General features: G+C 38.2%; 1 protein-coding gene across 2 annotated transcripts in view; it reads left to right on the top strand.

The window, feature by feature from the left end:
* Positions 1-18853, top strand: part of LOC124391517 (myocyte-specific enhancer factor 2A-like) — a 36071-nt gene extending 17218 nt beyond the window's left edge. The window contains exons 3-11 of one of the 2 annotated variants that reach the window (XM_046858133.1): positions 9631-9834; positions 11842-11979; positions 12431-12590; positions 13288-13344; positions 14675-14829; positions 15163-15186; positions 17053-17170; positions 17292-17403; positions 18039-18853. In XM_046858133.1, the coding sequence (XP_046714089.1) occupies positions 9631-9834; positions 11842-11979; positions 12431-12590; positions 13288-13344; positions 14675-14829; positions 15163-15186; positions 17053-17170; positions 17292-17403; positions 18039-18339 (1269 nt within the window). In that variant the 3' untranslated portion in view covers positions 18340-18853. The remainder of the gene's footprint in view (positions 1-9630; positions 9835-11841; positions 11980-12430; positions 12591-13287; positions 13345-14674; positions 14830-15162; positions 15187-17052; positions 17171-17291; positions 17404-18038) is intronic. The other variant, XM_046858134.1, reaches the window with a different exon arrangement.
* The last annotated feature ends 737 nt before the right edge of the window (positions 18854-19590 follow it).

A 19590-nucleotide genomic window follows, 5' to 3' on the forward strand; every position in this document is an offset into this window, starting at 1 on the left:
CAGAGTTTGACAGACACTCCAGAAATGCACTTGGGAGGGAAATTAATAAAGGAATCTAGCCTGTATACCACTGTGTTCTGATACACTCTTGCTCAATAACCCCTCTTTTCCACTGACTGGTGGAAGAGCAAGAGGCAGACTGACTCTGTGGCACTAGGAGGAGGCTCACCCACACACACTGTGCCTCTTGTCCCGGGTCTCACTGGACCTGCTGTCCCTGTGCTGTGGTTGGAGTAATTAGAGGAATGAATGGCTCCATATCTCTCATTAGTCGTCAGAGTCAGTCTGAGGAGGCATATAGCGTCTCTCTCTCTCTCTCTCTCTCTCTCTCTCTCTCTCTCTCTCTCCCCTCTTCATCTCCCTCCCTCCTTCTCCCTCTCTTCCTCTCTTCCTCTCCCTCTCTCTCTCTCTAACCCCTGATGGCCATCACTCAAAATGAAGCCGCAGAGCCAAGCTGGAATTCACCTATACAGCCTTGTGCTCTAAATATAACCCTCACACCAGCACAACAAACCCTATCTTGTCTGGAAGAGCTCAAGTTTGGTTTATTATGTGCTTGATATACACTGAACCTCTTTTAGACATGAAGCACCTCCCAGACTGGGCATCTAACCCGCTCACTTACTGACTCCCTAAACCACTCACACACTCCCTTCCTCCAACCACTTATTCATTCACTCATTCACACACTCACTCACTCCCTCAGCCAACTACTCACTCACTCAATCATTCATTTAAACAGCTATTTCCTTAAGCACACACTTACCCACGCACCCACTCACTCTTTTTCATAAACACTCACACACTTAAATACCAACTTATTCAGTCACTCAATTACCAACTCAGTCAGCCAATCACTTACTGATTCTCTAATTCAGTCACCTCATTTTTTAATTAACACATTTACTCACTCACCTGCTCACTCTTCTATTTGTCTACTTATCCATGCACTCACCCATTTACTCACCTCCTTACTCACTATCTAACTCACCAATGCACTCATATACTCACTCCCATTCATTCACCACATCAATCCCTCATCTATTTGCTTAATCACTCATCTGCATACACACAAACTCATTCATTCACTCACCTGCATACACACAAACGCATTCACTCACTCACCTGCATACACACAAACGCATTCACTCACTCATTCACTCCCTCACCTGCATACACACAAACTCATCTCTCACTCACCTTCATACTCACAAACTCATTCACTCCCTCACCTACATACACACAAAATAATGCACTCATTCACTAACCTGTTTTTTCACCCTCCCATTAACCTTTTTATCCACTCACTCAGTCACTGTCACTGTACTCACCGAATAACTTATGCTGACTAAAGATTTTCCAATAGGTGGCGCTTTTTTGCTTTTCTTGTATTTTTACTGAGTAGCCTAATTCGCTTTTCCTACCCAAGTGACACCAAGGATTTACTGCACTCATTAACTAAATGCCTACAGCCAAAAGAGTATCTCACATTATAGATGGCTTGAAGAAGGAACATGTCTTTTCTCTGTCTGAAGGCTGTTCATTTTACATAAAATTAATAACATTCATGAATATTATATGATTTCATTCTACTCACACTTGCCTGTTTTGTCTAAAGGCTTTCAGACAAAGGAAAAAAAAAAGACAAGGCAGGATAACAGAGTATGCACTACTGGTGAAACATTTTGGAACACCAAAGCATAGTACAAATTAACAATTGGACATAAAAGTAATTATGGAATTGTTTTGTTTAACAAAATCAAAATGTTTGACAAAAAAAAATCACCTATTGCCGATTTTATAGCCAAACATACAGGTGGCATTTTTTCTATAGCAGTAATCAAATAGGTTCTTTCCAGCATTGTTGCAGAAGGTCCCATAAATGTGTTGCATTTGCAGCTTGCTTGGTGAGTTCATCCCAAACCATTTCAATGGGGTTTAAGTCAGCAAACTGTGCTGTCATTCTCTAAATTGGAGCCTACAGTCTTGTTCTTTTCTTCTAAAGCAGTTCTGACTCAGCTTGGATGGATGTTTTGGGCCATTATCTTGCTGTAGGATGAACCCCTGACCAGCAAGGTATATACCAGGGGGTATTACATATTGCTGCAAAATGCTGTGGTAGAAGTTTTGGTTTAGGGCACTCATTCCGTGCAAATCACAGACTCTAGATCCAGCAGAAGAGCTCCTGACCTTCATAATTCTTCCTTCATGTTTGACAGTTGGTGTCTCACACCAAGGAACCATCCTCTCACCTACTCTATGGCATCCAAAACTATGTGTGATGAACTTTAAAAAATTAATTTCCGTATTTTTTGGACTATAAGCCGCTTTTTCCCCATGTTTTGAACCCCACGGCTTAAACAACGAAGTGGCTAATTTATGAAATTTTCCTGGGTTTTTCCCGGTTTCACAAACTTCAAGCCAGGAAACTGAAACCCATAAAATTAGACCAATGAAATTTCCGAACGGAAACGAAAAAACGCACCTCACCTGTGTTCTGAGCTGCACGGCATCGGGAGAAAAAACTTTCATCGGGTGATTTTTAAACGCACGACGATGCCAAAAGATAAACTCCCGAGAGAAATAGTTGTGAAAGGAAGGAGGAAGACAGTGAACAATGAGTTTTTTGGTCGGCTACTGTTTAGATACAAGCCGTTGTAACGCGTGGAGTCTGGGTGAAGGGAGAGCGCGCTAACTCCAGTTGCAACAGAAATCATATAAGCACAGACAGGTTTCCAAAACTCGTGCTTTTTTATTTTTCTTGGCAACAGCGTTAAGGGTTAGTCAAAGAAACATAGAAATGAGCATCAGAAAATAATAAGGACATAATCCTTGTCTTGCACACACGCAGTAATACCGGAAGAATGTAGTGGTATGCTGTTTCCAAAATACCGCTATGCTCCTAAAGGGAAGCGCAACATATTTCACCCGTTACACCGTGTGTAACGTGTCTTTCGTTAAAGCCTGTGTAAAGTACATTAGTGTAGACACTGCGGCTTATAGACAGGTGCGGCTTATTTATCTTAAAAATAAAAATATTTGTAAAATTCAGTGGGTGTGGCTTATATATGGGTGCGCTTTATAGTCCGTTTTATAGTAATTTTTTTAGTCTTCAGTAGTTTAATGTTGGTTCTTAATGGCCCAGCAAAGCCTCTTTTTCTTACTTTGCCATCTTAATAATAGTTTTCTTACTGCCACCCAAACTGTAAAACCTGCAGTTCAAAGTCTTCTCTTCACCAATGAAACGACTTCATCCCAGTTCTCCTCACCCTACATCAGTTCCTGATTTTACTAATGCCCTTGTGGCTGAATAAGAACACATCAACTTCTTCTTCTTCTTCTTTTGGCTGCTCCCGTTAGGGGTCGCCATAGCGAATCATCTAAATCTGGCCTAATTTTTTCTCCAAAACGTCCATTCGTGCATGGTCCCTCTAATAAACTTGTTTCTAATCTTATCTATCGTGGTCACTCACAATGAAAATTTAAGCATCTTCAGCTCTGCTACCATCATCTCCACCTCCTGTCTTTTAGCCAATGCCACTGTCTCTAAACCATACATCATCTCAGGTCTCACCACAGTCCTATAAACTTTCCCTTTCACTCTTGTAGATACTCTTCTATCACAAATCACTCCTGTCACTCTTCTTCACCCACTCCACCCTGCCTGCACTCTTTTCTTTACTTCTCTAACACACTTTCCATTACTTTTCACTGTTGACCCCAGGTACCTAAACTCCTCCACCTTCTCCACCTCTTCTCCCTGCAACTGCACCACTCCACTGCCCTCCCTCTCATTCACACACATGTACTCTGTCTTACTCCTACTGACTCTCATTCCCCTTCTCTCCAGCGCGTACCGCCACCTCTCCAGGCTCTTCTCAACCTGCTCCCTACTCTCATTAAAAATCACAATATCATCCGCAAACATCATAGTCTCGAGCACACAATATAAAAAAAATTTAAAAAGTGATTGTTATTACTAGGGCTGCAACAATGAAATTCGTTGTGAATGAATGTCGTTATCGATTAGTTGGGCTGCTCAAGTTAGGGATTAGCAAGATAACACAGCCATTCGTGAAAAGTGCAGGTCAACCGGCAGCAGGAAAAAGTGTGCGTCCCAAGTCATCCAAGGCGACAAAGTACACTGTAACCTGTAAATTATGAAAAGCGGAGCTTGTGAGGCATGCAAGTACCACACTGATGCACAAGCACATGAAAAGAAAAAACACTGGAGTCACGGATGAAGGTGAAATATGAGCACGGTAAGCAAAAACTGTATAATCCTCATCATGTAAAAATGGTATAGTTTAATGAAGTGATATTCTGTAAAGTGTTTGTTTGAAAACTTCAGGACAGTCGCACTGGATCTGTTCTGTCGTGACTCACGAGCATCAGGTTGTGCAATCACCTCACTCACGACATAGTGATGGATTCAATTAAAACGGTGCGAAAACAAACACTAAATCTAAAAGCAGCAAATAACAGCAGCAGTAAACAATTACATTTTTAGTCACTGTTGTGTTTATTTTTTTCCAGATAATGCTTTGCATTTATAAACCAATGCATATTTTTTCTTTTTTTTTTAATCACACCTGCATTTCTCTGTTCCTTTCTCTTTTTTATATAATTTGTCTACTACAACAATAGCTCGTCTGTTATTAAACGTGATTTATTGCGGCTTTACTACATTCAAACGCTTATTTTCACTGTTTATTAAATTGAATTTATGCATATATCGTTTAATTATTATAAAAAAAAATAATTCTTTATATATTCTAGATCTTCACAGCTAAACAAAATGACTGTACTTTTCTTAAACAAAAATTGTCAAAACAATCTTATATTTTATATACTATATATTTTATTTTTTTATTTTATTTATATTATATATTTTATATTTTTTTGAGCATGGTTGTTCACTTTCCATCTGCAATTATCATTGAAAACAATACAAATGTTGATTTACACAAATTGCTTCACCTTGCATACTAAAATGTTTTTTGTTTTTGTTTTGTTTTTTACAGAAAGAAACAACCCAGCATTAGTAAATTTGGCGAAATCCCCCATGCACTCAACAAGCGGCCACAATAAGCTTTAAATTGTCAAAAATAGTAATAGTAAAAATAGTTAAATGTAATATGTGGCTTTTGCATTTTTTTTAAAGTACATTTTTATACATGAATATCCTGAATTAGGGTTTTTACATAGATATAACAAGCAAAACATCTAAAAAAAAGAAAAAAAAGAAGAAAAAAAATCGAGTAATCGGAAATATGAATCATCCAATTAATCAGGTATATTGAAATAATTGTTAGTTGCAGCCCTATTTATTACAACAGCAAATAGTAACCAAATGTGAAATCTTGTGCAAAAAGTACAGCGCAATCTTATAATCAGGTTTCCACAAACGTTTTCCATGTAGTATATATACTGCAGTATAGTATAGTATAGTTTTAGTATAGTATAGTGCAGGGGTGGCCAACCAGTCAGAGACCAAGAGCCACATTTTTTACTGTGTTACCGCAAAGAGCCACATCATACACATGGGCACATATAAACATCACCCATCCCTTCCTCACACACACACACACACACACACACACACACACACACACACACACACACCTCTGCTCAGCCAGATTTATTGTAAATGTCACACACCAACATGATAATGACAGAAATGGACTCCTACAGTACTAAGACCCCAGGCCAGTCATTTTCAACAATGAACATTGTATGCACTGTCTCACACACAAACTCTCACAAACTTGCAGTTAGTTTTCGGTATGGGCAGATTTGCTTTCGCAAATGCAGCCATCATTGTTTCTTTTACATCTATGCCATGGGTTCTGTCTTTTAATGGCACAATATCAATGAGTTCTTCTTTAATCACACAATCGTTTTACACAATATTGTCAACTGAGGTTTGTCTTGTATGATACAACTCTCATCCAATGCGACACTAAAATACTCACGTTTGAAAGTCAGAGTGCAACTGTGATTCAGTAAAACTTTCTTTCGGCTTCTCCCATTTGGGGGTGCCACAGCGGATCATCCGTATTCGTTATCCGCATGTTTGATTTGGCACATGTTTTACGCTGGATGCCCTTCCTAACGCAACCCTCCTCATTTATCCGGGCTTGGGACCGGCACTAAGAGTGCACTGGCTTGTGCAACCCTAATGGCTGGGGTTGGTTCCCTGACCAGGGATCGAACCCAAGCCGCAATTAGTTTTAATGTAGGCACCTGCGGTTTATAGACAGGTGCGGCATATTTATGTTCAAAATAAACATCTTTGTCAAATTCAGTGGGTGCGGCTTATATTTTGGGTGTGCTTAATAGTCCGGAAATTACGGTAAACTCTCCCACTCTGTTAAAAACGTCCTGTGTTCATCTTTATATTTTCTTTTTGCTGTGCATTTTTCCCTACCATTTTGAGAGTGACCTTGACACAAATTGTTCACTTAAATGATCTTGCCCCTACTGGGAAACTTTGCGGTATTTTCATCTCACGCACATGCGCATTTGACGAAAATACCGTAATAAACTCAAGCGAAGCGAACACGCACATTAAAAAAAACAAAAACAAACATTAACTATGAACGCATGAAACCAGGCAAAGAGCCGCATGCGGCTCGAGAGCCGCGGGTTGGCCACCCCTGGTATAGTGTATATATAAATCCATGTAGTGTATATATATATATATATATATATATATATATATATATATATATATATATATATATATATATATATATATACAGTAAGGAAAATAAGTATTTGAACACTCTGCTATTTTGCAAGTTCTCCCGATTAGAAATCATGAAGGGGTCTGAAATTGTCATCCTAGGTGCATGTCCACTGTGAGAGACATAATCTAAAAAAAAAAATCCAGAAATCACAATGTATGATTTTTAAACTATTTATTTGTATGATACAGCTGCAAATAAGTATTTGAACACCTGTCTATCAGCTAGAATTCTGACCCTCAAAGACCTGTTAGTCTGCCTTTAAAATATCCACCTCCACTACATTTATTATACTAAATTGGATGCACCTGTTTGAGGTCGTTAGCTGCATAAAGACACCTGTTCACCCCATACAATCAGTAAGAATCCAACTACTAACATGGCCAAGACCAAAGAGCTGTGCAAAGACACTAGAGACAAAATTGCACACCTCCACAAGGCTGGAAAGGGCTACGGGGAAATTGCCAAGCAGCTTGGTGAAAAAAGGTCCACTGTTGGAGCAATCATTGGAAAATGGAAGAAGCTAAACATGACTGTCAATCTCCCTCAGACTGGGGCTCCATGCAAGATCTCACCTTGTGGGGTCCCAGTGATCCTAAGGAAGGTGAGAAATCAGCCCAGAACTACACGGGAGGAGCTGGTCAATGACCTGAAAAGAGCTGGGACCACACCATTACTGTTGGTAATACACTAAGACGTCGTGGTTTGAAATCATGCATGACACGGAAGGTTCCCCTGCTTAAACCAGCACATGTCCAGGCACGTCTTAAGTTTGCCAATGACCATTTGGATGATCCAGAGGAGTCATGGGAGAAAGTCATGTGGTCAGATGAGACCAAAATAGAACTTTGGGTCATAATTGCACTAAACGTGTTTGGAGGAAGAAGAATGATGAGTACCATCCCAAGAACACCATCCCTACTGTGAAGCATGGGGGTGGTAGCATCATGCTTTGGGGGTGTTTTTCTGCACATGGGACAGGGCGACTGCACTGTATTAAGGAGAGGATGGCCGGGGCCATGTATTGCGAGATTTTGGGGAACAACACTTTTTTATTGTACTTTTTCATATTTAAACAATTAAGCAGTTTTTAAAAAGTTTTTTCAAGCATAAAATGTACAATGAATTATTTAAATTATTTAATTAATTTAAATAAAATACAGCAAATATATCTATTTTTTTTTGTTCTGGTATTTACTTTTCTTTATTTCAGTGCCTAATTAATTACATTAATGAATTATTGTAATTACATAAACTTTTTCATTGCTGACTGCTATTAAAAGCAGAACAATTTCCATGTTTGAACAAAGATACTTATCATATCTAGAAATATTGAGGTCAGTCAGGCTGTGTACTACAGTTGGGTTGTAAATTTTAACAAAACAGGGAAAAATATCAGCAGGGTGCTCTGTAAAAACGCTGCTTCAGATCAGTGGCACTGTGCCCTTGTTATTGATATAATTTAACATTTGCCCACTTGTTCATTCAGTCTGTTTTATCTTTATCCGCTTTATTGATATTTATAGTTCAGTGGTCAGATAGATTGACACCTGCAACCGTAAAGTAAGTGCATATAAATAATATATCACAATATAAAACTAGTAACATATTCCTGATAAATTACATTTTTAACCAACATTCTGTATTTAATATCCCATATTATTCTCCATGGAAATTACCCCAAAATGTTCATCCCTCTGCAACCTTACACTCAGCAGGCCACAAAGTGCTGACAGCAAAGTCAAGCGTCACTGAAGTGTTATGAAACGCTGAGCGCAGGGATTCATAACAAGCTAAACTGCATGGCTAGAGAAAGGCCAAAAAGTGCTTTCCTTCCTAAATCGTGCATTTGTAAAGTAATGACGTGGATCTGTCTTTCACAATGAATATGATGGCAGCAGCCCAGCTCAGATGACAGTGTTCATGCAGCCTTGTGCCGTCCGCAGCTCAGCCCTGAAGTGGTGGCAGGTTTAGCATTCCTCGGGGAGGGGTGATAATTGGCAAAGAACATGATGGGATCTGGCAACCCTGACAGCTGTGCTCTGTCATACTGCCATGAACAGAGAAGAGTGGAACTGGGTTCTCGTGACTCTCTTAATGAGGCCATTACACACTTATTATCTCCAAGGGCAGGACGCTGCAGCATGAACAAGTATTTTAGCGGCTAGAACAAGAACTGGGTGTGCCTGCATAATTACTGTAGTGTTGAACGAGCACAGAGAAAACATCAGTTATCCATATAGTTTTTCTTAGCTAAAGCTTTTTGCTGTGGTTTTGCAGGCTAAAAATGACTTGAATTTTACACTGATCAGGCATAACATTATGAGGTGACATGAATACACTGATTATCTCTTCAATATGGCACCACTGTTAGTGGGGGGGAATATATTAGGCAGCAAGTGAACATTTTGTTCTCAAAGTTGACGTGTTAGAAGCAGGAAAAATGGTCAAGCATAAGGATATGAGAAGGGCTAAATTTTAATGGCTAGACGACTGAGTCAGAGCATCTCCTTAACTGCAGCTCTTGTGGTCTGCAGTGGTCAGTATCTATCAAAAGTGGTCCAAAGAAAAAACAGTGGTGAACCGGCGACAGGGTCGTGGAAGGAAAAGGCTCATCGGTGCACGTGGGGACCAAAGGCTGTACCGTGTGGTCTGTTCCAACAGACGAGATTCTGTAGTTCAGATAGCTGAAGAGGTTAATGCTGTTAATGCTCGAATGGCCAGAACTGTTTTGGGAGCAAAAGGGGGACCAACACAATATTAGGCAGGTGGTCATAAAGTTACGCCTGATCAGTGGTCATTAAGTTATTCCTGATCGGTGTAATTTTTCATGTATATAAAAAAATTCCCAATAACACTTTTTATTGTTGTTCTGCTGTAGGTGACCTTCACTAAGAGGAAGTTTGGCCTCATGAAGAAGGCGTACGAGCTGAGTGTGCTGTGCGACTGTGAGATTGCATTAATTATCTTCAACAGCTCCAATAAGCTCTTCCAGTATGCCAGCACGGACATGGACAAGGTTTTACTTAAGTACACCGAGTACAATGAGCCTCATGAGAGCCGGACTAACTCGGACATTGTCGAGGTGAAGGCATATTACACACAGCTACAACGGTTCAGATGCAAACATGTTCAATATCATGGTGTCAAAGAAGATACTAAGACATTACAACTCAAAGATTTGGACACAAGTCTTTTTGATCAGTAGTCTAAATCTTAAAACATCTTTGAGCCCCCAGTGTCCCAAAATGTATATAAATATTTTGCACATTTATCACTATATAATCTGATTTAATAGTTTTGGTGTTTTTTTTTTAACTACTAAAAGGTGATCAGGTCAGAATTGTTTGAACGAATGCCCAACAAATAGTCGAATGTTGTGTAAAACAAAGGTTTTTGCCCATAACGCACTGGTTTGGCGTTTTGTCACGCACCAGTTTAAAATATGACTTTAATTTAAATCTAAATAGATAAACATATTAGGATGAAGCAGGCAGATCTGCAATGTGTGGGTTTACAGTGTGTTTTTGCTGCGGCTGCAGTATATTTTCTGCACAGTCCGTCCTCCCATTTAGCCCTGATGCTTCAGTAATTAAAGATCAGTCTGTCAGTCAGACTAGTATCATGTCGTGGCATTTCGCTGCCCATCCTGACCTTCACAAGCATTTGCTATTAGCAAATTATCTTGTCCATTAGCGTTTGTCCTTGCGAGTGCGGTTTGGTGGGCCAGTACTCTCTGTGGTTCTTATGCTGTTGCTGCTGCTTGTTAAATCTAATACATTTCACTTACAGGGATGTTTCATTGATCCCTTTTGGAGTTTGGCATCCAGAGCCCTATAAATTATTACAGGAGCGAAAGTTGCAAAGTGTGTGTTGGGCTCCCAAAGAACTTCATGAAGAGTAGTTAGATTCTGACTTTTTGTTGACCAGTCATAGAGATAATTTTGAAGGCTGAATCTGGAAAAGATCATTATGAACACAAAATCAATATGTACTTTTTGCATCGCCTGTTGGGACTTGTGACCAAGGCGAACAGGCGTCATCCTTTACAGTAAGTCATGTGTTGATGAACACACCGAAAGGAAGTGCTACTAATTGGTTGACTCTAAAAATAAAGACGTAGTGCTGTCCAAAATACACACATGGAAACCTGAGCTGCGTTCAGCCAAGGGAACTTGGCATGCGATTTTGGCAGACCCGGCGTGTGCTTGCCCACTGCTAATGGTGCATTAAAAATAATAATAATCAGCCTGACTTATGAAGGCGTTTCAGTTTATCTGTTGCCTTTTTCATTAGGGGCACAGATTCACACAAAGTATCCAATTTTCTGATTTATGCTCACACTTCATTTAGTGCTCAAAAAGCTCCAAATGATTTAAAAAAGAAACACCAAAGCTGATATAATGTTTAGGTATATTTTGAAATGGGCTCTTATAGAAAATAAGGTTGTGGGATTAATACCAAAAAGTGTAGGCGAATTTCTCATATTTCTAAATTATGAGATTATCTTTGTCTTTTAGCAGATTATTTTGCTCATGCCACAGCACAGTTAAATTCTGGATTCTGTTTGGTCAGAAAGTGCAGATTCAAATAATATATTAATGTGTTTGTTTTAATATAATTAGATGTACAAAACCAATGTGAGGTTTGTACATCAGACCCTCCACTTAAACTATGTAAATTATGTGGTGACATTTTGTTGAACATTTTTGGAAAGAGTCTCCAGTGGCAGTGTTTTCTAACAATCTAAAGCTGTTCCAGTAATTTTCCAGACACAGTAAAGTTTTAATGAAAGAGAATTTAAACTACACTTCTTCTGGCTTTTTAATTTGAGCGAGAGAAAAATAAAGAGTTTGGTAAGAGGCACTGAGAGATATAAACATCAGGGTGGAGAATGAGAAATAAACACAATGATCTGTATAAAATAAAGCTAATGAGATTTATAAATATTGTACATTTGTAATAGATGTGTGTAAATCAGTTCACTTGTGTTCACTCCTGATACACTTATAATTGGTGCCAGCCTTTTGTAAATATTGAACCTGCTTACAGTCATCATACCCTGGCTTTCTTTTTTCTTCTTTTATTTAAGGCTCTTAACAAGAAGGAGCAGCGTGGTTCAGAGAGTCCAGAGGTGGACACGTGCTCATATGTTCTCACTCCACACACGGAGGAGAAATACCAGAAGATCAACGAAGAGTTTGATAACATGATGCGCAATCATAAAATGGTACGTTCTGTTACAAAACTAATGTTTCAGCATCATATATTGCTCAATTTCTTTCCATGGACTGTGAAACATTTTATGAATCAGTAAATAACAAAAAAAAGTCACAAGTTGCTAATTATACCACAGCACTGTGAATCTGTGTAAGGCAGATCACAGGTTTCCTTTAATGTACATTTTTAATGTTATTGTTTCTATAATAGTTTAGACATGGTGGATTATATAAGGTGGACACATAATCTAAAACTACTCTTTAAACAACTTAAAATCTTTTTAATCGAAGAAAACAGAGATTCATTATGTGTAACCTTTTTGTATAGATGTCCAGTATGTGTTCAGACCACTTTACACTATCTATGTTGTTGATCATTTTTCTATAACAGCACACCCTTTTACGTTTTACTTTGTTCTAACCAGATTTTTAAATTCATTATCCATGCCGGGCGTCCGGTAGCCGGCTGTTTTGTCTCAGCAGAGCTTCTCCATGCCTTTGACACTGCCAGTCTCTGAGCACGGTGTTCACTCCTACAGCAACATCGGGACTCTGGGTGAGACCGGCATGATGTCTTCATCCTCCAGCACGCTGCAGAGGTCTCCAGACACACGACTCACAGGTCAGCTATAAGTGATTGTATAATAGACTTTGCACAATTTCTTGTTCACATTGAATGTAGTCGAGGAATCAAGGCATATTCAATGTAAACATTTTTTTTACACAATTTTGCATGTGATAATATGCTTTTTTAATGTAACAAGAGAAGTTTACATGCTTTACTTTAGCAATTTGCCCCAAACTGTGTGGAGTTTTTCAGTCTTGTGTGCTTTTTGAAACGGAATGGCTAATAAATTAATCTGTAAAGATAGACTACATGATATCACATGGCTAAAAACAGCAGTCACAGCTGTCTTAAAACCACATTGCTTTCGTTCTCAGCCAAATATTTGGCCAATGCTAAACCATTGACTATACATTTGCTTTAACATTAGTCTCATTTCTTCAGTGGAAAACTCATTTTGTTGTTATTTGGCACCGTTTCTTCACATTTTATACCATGCGTCTCTCTGCACTTGTTGTTTTCTTTACACCACTAGAGACCTCTTCTTTAATTATTTGTGTGAGCCAAGATAGAATAATAGAATAATTAATATATTAACAAAGCATATGCATTAAATGTGCCATTACACTAAAGGAACAATCTTGCTGTCTTTTACTTTACTGTCTTTACTGTCTAAATTCAGTATTAAAGTGCACAAGCGGGAGGTAATGGGAATTTGTTTTATAGTTGCTGTCCTGCTTTATGTGTGTTTTAGCTGGAGTGCACACTTCCTCGGATCACACACCCAACGGTTTGCACTCTGCCTCAATGGGTGAGTTCTTTCTTTCTACACTTTGACTACACGTGATTCATATGTGGTCGTATTCAGCTGGCTTCTGCCCAGTTTTAATTTCCCCTTCATAAATTAAGAGATGAGATTAATACTTGATACACAACATTATTATCATTATGTTTTAATGCTTTTGGAGGCCAAAGACACAGCGAGAGGACATTTGTTGTAAGATTTTATCTTTTGATAAAGAAAGATTAAAGTTGCAATTGAGGATTCAGGACTTTCCACATGTTTTCCGGACTAATACACTGTACAAATAAAAACACCCAACATTAGACTTTACTCAACTTTACGACACTGTGTATCTCTAACTGTCAGATTAATCCTGAATGGTGTTGAGCGTACAATACAGCAATAAATGAAAACTTTTTTAAAACAAAAATGACACAGCAGCTTTAATGCCACAGCCCTGCGGTTGAACTATAACACATACACTTAGAATATGCTTATATATGGGCAAGTGCTTTCAGGAGTGTGTAAGAGCGAGATGGAGAGAGCATGAGAGAGTGAAAGAGAGACAGACAGAGAAGGAGAAAAGAGAGAGAGAGTATTCAGCCTATTTGACCCTTATCCCTGTATTTAACAGATGCAGCCAGGATGTGAGATGACTTTCCTTAGACATTAGAGCAGTCTCTTTACACATGCTAGTCTTGACTCTCAGGGACTCTCAGATTATAGGAAACCAAAATGGCACTTAAAATCGTTAATTTATTATATAAAAAGTTCATCTGCACTGTTTTGTTTCTGTTCAAGATTTATTTATCAATTTGATGTTAGTTTCACATATTGTTATGTGGAAATCAATGCAGCACTAATTACTCATTTTTCTTATGACTGGTGTTTGTTTTTTAGCTTTTTTGCTTAATTAAAAAAAGGTTTTGACAAGATAAACGAATGGTTTAATATTAAAAGATTTTACTGAGTAGAGTGCAGTAGAGAGCAATAAGGACGCGCCACAGATCTTCATAGGTTCAGTCCTTAACTCGGGTTAATGTCTATGTGGAGTTTCTCGCATTAGTTAGTGGATTGGTTATGCTAAAGTGCTTCTATGAATGAGCATGTGTAAGCGAATGTGTGTGTGTGTGTGTGTGTGTGTGTGTGTGTGTGTGTGTGTGTATATATATATATATATATAGAGAGAGAGAGAGAGAGAGAGGAATATTATTACAGAATTGGAAATGTACAGCATGAAAAATCGCTCTTTTCTGTTGATAAGTACAAACTTCTTTGTAAACAGACTGACTCTAAATACACGTGTCTAATTTCCCGTCCTGCTGCTCTACTGTGTGTTTTCTGTGTGTCCTCTAAGTGAATGGCTACATCAGCGCTCAGAGACAGAACGGCATGGGAAGAGGACTGACAGCCAAGTCTGCAGCTCCCCCTTCAGGAAACCTCGCGTCCATTGGATATAAGCCAGAGCTTCGAGTGCTCATTCCACCATCCTGTAAAATTTCACCATCTCTGGTGAGCTCCCTAGTGTTTATACAGTCCACCAAACTAATACTGCCTTCTTCATTTCCCATCAAAAAATACTTATAATGAACCCAAAAATCTTTATGTAATAATTGCAGAACTTCAGTTGAGGTGCATTATTGGAGCATTAGCTATACTTTTTCAGCCAAAATAAGCAGGTCTTACAGTATTAACTATAAAGAAAAGCTGAAGAATTGTAACTATTTTCACATTTAATGTAGAACACATTGTGGTTGTTTAGTACAGAACTAAACACTAAGTTAAAGTCTGTTAAGCAAAATTATTTTCATTTCTTTAAAATATTCAACTCTGTCTTGCAAGCAGCCAGAGGAGGAAGAGGGAAATTTGGTAAGTTAAAAGATAAATGTCTTATAACTTATTTTCTCATTAAAATATCTAGAGGCCACAGTCAGTCCAGCTTATGATGTCTTGGTCATTAATTTCAGTTTGGTGCATTCGAGCAGAAAGCACATTAAACTATACAGTGTTGGGCAACATCAGGAAACTACTTTAGTGTATTCATGAGGTGTGTAAAGTTTTCTTTCTAGGCATCGAGTGGTAGCATTTTAAAATAAAGGAATATAAAATATGCATGCTTTATTGCAGTTTTTGGTTTCCATTAAGTTTAATTTGAGTGAACAGCTTAATAGGTGAGTTTCAAATACTTTCATGTGCACGCTTGAACAGAAAGATTGTACCGATTTTATTCACTCAATAGTTAATGGATTCCTGGCAAATTAAACGACTACACTTCCTCAGAACAAACTCATTTTCTCAGCATGACTAAAAAAAAAATCACTTTCTACTTTCACTTTTTTTTTTTTTTTTTTTTAAATCCAATGTGTGTGCCCAAAGGATTGGAACCATTATTGTAATCTAGTAGAATGAATCTGAATTAATGTTTGGAAAAAAGGAAATAGGACTAGATCAGCTGTTTTTAAATTTGGTCCTGTTTGAAATGACAACCAGGAACCGTATCTGCACTTTTTAAGCTATTTTTTTTTTTTTTTTTTACTTTATAGCACAGAAATAAAGAGTGTATTTACGTCAAGTTTAGGAAAAGTTTCCCCGTTGTCAGAAATAATCTCCAACATGGTCAATTTAATTCACCAGTAGCTAAATAAATAAATAAATAAATAAATAAATAAGAAAAGAATGAATTCTTCAGAACATAATAAAAATGATCTGGTCCCTGAAAAGTCTTAGAATGAGGTAAACTTTCAATGGACAGCACGTGACATATTATACATGACATATTAATTTTTTTTTTTTTTTTTTACAAAAATAAAGCCAAAATGGAAAAGCTGTCTGTGAAAAATTAAGCTCACTCTTACTGTTTTTTTGTTTTAGTTTTTTTTACACAAAAAAGTACAAGTAGCTTCTAGAACCACTTGTAGCAGAAATGACTTATGTTCAGGCATGACTTTAGAATCTATCACATCATTGTGGAGGACTTTTGGCCTATTTCTCTAAACAACATTGCTTTGGTTTACTGAGGTTTGTGGGTATTAGTTTATTCACAGCTCCCACCAAAGGTCCCACCACAGTATTTCAGTTGGTTGTGATTTGGACTTTGCAACACCTTCATTCTGTTATTTTTCACCCCATTATCACCATTCTTTGACAGTTGTAACCTTTCATTTTTTTTTTTTTACAATTTCTCTGAGCATTGCATAGTCTGACATTGGGGAGAATATTGCTGGGATGTCCACTCCTTGAAGACTGGCACCTGCCTTAAATGTTTTTCACTTGTGAATAATCTTCCTTCTTGTATAATGATGAGCTTTAAATTGTTTGAAAATGGCCTTATAAACCTGATGTTTTTTTTCTGCTTGCAAATAATTAGCAGCACCTGGCTGCTACACGGTGTGATATATCATGTGTTTTGGTCTGTGTTTTATTCATAGGGAAGTGGCAGCTTAGTGGTTAGGGCATTGGATTGCTTATCAGAAGGTCATGAGTTCAAATCTCAGCACCACCAAGCTGCAACTGCAGGGCCCTTGAGCAAGAACCTTAACTGCTCAGTTATAAGTCGCTGTGGAAAAAGCCGTATGCCAAATGCCATTAATGTCAATGTGAGGCTGTATTTGCCTAATTTTAAGACATGATAAGAACCAGATGATTTTTTTTATGTCCTGATACATAAAATCGTTGAATCTAAAGAGGGTCTGCTTTCTTTTTTAAATGGCTCTATTTGTTTCATGCAAATTTCAGAGGATAAACAGCCCCCCATCCAGCCAGTCATTGAGCACGCACGTGGTCTCCATGGCTACACCCAGTATGCACCATCAGGGCCTACAGTACCCTGTTATGACATCAGCATACAGCTCAGGTGTGTGCACACTCAACACCTTTAATTACACTTGCTTTTCTGTACAGCATGGGATTCACTATACTGAGGTTAAACAGTTTTTTTATTTGTGTATTTATTTCTAAACGATAATATCTTTCAGATTACAGTTTAAACAGTTCAGAGCTCAGTAACCTACATGGATTCAGCATGGCAGACAGCCTGGCTTTGGCTTCACCATGGCAGCATAATCAGACAGCAATTCCTTCTCAGGGGTGAGGGAGTTTGTATCATTCATTCTATGCCTCTGTCTGCAATCAATCAATTTCTTCTTTTTTTACATTCAGTCACATATTCATCCATCCATTATACATCTAGTCATCCATTCATCTGTACACCCATTCATATTTTAATCTATTTATTCTTCTGTAAACCTATTTAGATGATCATCCAACTTCCATTTATTCATGCATACATTTATTTATCTCTCCATCTATACATTCTTCTTCTGTTCACCCATCTGTCCATCACACATTCAGACATTCATTCTTTCAGACTAATAGATGGTTAGATGGATGTATACATGCAATCATGCAAACATTTTTATCTATGCATCCATTTATTCATTTATTCTTTCATCTATTCAGCATATATCCAGTTATTCTTCCTTACTGCATCTATCAATTCAGTGATACATCTACCTATTTTGAATCAAATCATTGCCCCACCATTCACACATTCATCTATATATTCATCTAGACACTCTTAAAAATGGTGTTTGAGGGGATCTTTGTGTTGCATTCTATTTATTCATCTATCCATCCATCCATCCCTCTATTTATGCATCCATTCCATTCCAGAATAGTAACCAGAATAATCACAAAATTGTCCTGTCTTTTCTTTCCTGCAGAGTCTCTCGTGCCCTATCCCATGTCTCTGAGCCATCCTCCAGGTCCTCTCCAGTAATGGATATAAAAGCTGAGCCTGTGTCTCCCCCAATGGCTTTCCTTTCGGCCCCTCCATCCTCTTCTCTCCACTCTCCAGCAGAAAGCCTCGCCTCCTCCTGCAGCTCATATGAGGGGAGTGAGCGGGACGAGCAGCACAGAGATGCCCATCCCTCTGTGCCCACCCTGGGTCAGGGCAGAGGCCCATCAGAGGGCATCAGGGGTCCGTCACTCAAAAGGCTGCGTACAGAGAGCTGGGTGACATAACACTTAATAGGAAAAGGCAGTTGAAAGGAAAATAATCTGAGAGCAAACTGTCTGGTCACTATTTATTGCAAATAACAGTATTGCCATTGTCCCTTTTTGGTATATGTAGCAAGATATATAGGGACCTAGGACCCAGGAAAAGGGAGTGTCCTGAAGAAAATATCTTCTTACAGGGTTATACAGGGATGACTAATGATGGTCATACCGTTTTTTTAACAGAAAAACACATTTATGAAAAGCCTGTAGTATTTTCTTTAATCAGGGAATGAAGTTCAGCTTTTAATGATATTTGTAGTCGGACATCAAGCCAAAAGTGTTTAATATTTGTAAATGTTTCTACAGTTTTCTTTATCGTTCTTCAGACTGAAGCATGAACTTGAGCCAATAATTGCCTGTTTCAAACTATATTCTCCTTAGTACTCTGGACATAATATCATTTTCAAGAAAGGGTGTTTTCATTCATTTCTTTGTCATACTAGCATATGCAAACAAATATAAGCATTATTAAAATTCATTGTTCTTTGGACTTTATATTGAATAAGCTGTAAATGCATGCTGTAATCACATTTTAGTGCAGGGGATTCAAAAATCAATATCCAGTTACTATGCCCTTCCTGAGTTTCAAGTGCAATAAGGAGTTACAGGTTTAGTTGCTCTGTGATCACTTCTGTCACTAATGATGCCATAAGCCATGAACTCATCTGTTGAAGTGCAGATCCATGGTGGAAGGAAGGAAAACTCTTTTGTTTAAAAATGTTTTGAGAGTGTGTTGTCGTTATAATTAGGCATATCAGCTGGATTACCAGCATTTATATCCATATTTTTTCTCTTCATCATATAAGCTCTAGTTTTGCATGTGAGACGTGTTGAGTTTGCATCTGTGACAGAAAGGGCACAAAGACACACTTCAGAATCCCAAAATATGAAGGGACACCCTGGAATCTTGTGGATCCCATGGACACACACAAACAAGGTCAAAAAGACCTCATGTGCTGCAGAGGACTATATAAGAATAGTTCTGCTCAGGTCAGTTGCCTTGACAAACCATCTACATTCCAGTGGGAACTCCAGCAGGAGAGTTTTAGCTTCAGTTACATTCACAATATGGCAAAGGTTTGTGGACACCAAACCATCGTATTCCAGATGTAATCCCTCTTTGCTGTTATAATAAACTCTACATTTTGCGTACACAAAAAAAATGGCCATATAGCAATATTTTATCTCTGCTTTATAATTTAATCAGGTTTTTCA

The sequence above is a fragment of the Silurus meridionalis genome, chromosome 9 (genome assembly GCF_014805685.1).
Source record: "Silurus meridionalis isolate SWU-2019-XX chromosome 9, ASM1480568v1, whole genome shotgun sequence".
In the NCBI taxonomy this organism is placed as follows: domain Eukaryota; kingdom Metazoa; phylum Chordata; class Actinopteri; order Siluriformes; family Siluridae; genus Silurus; species Silurus meridionalis.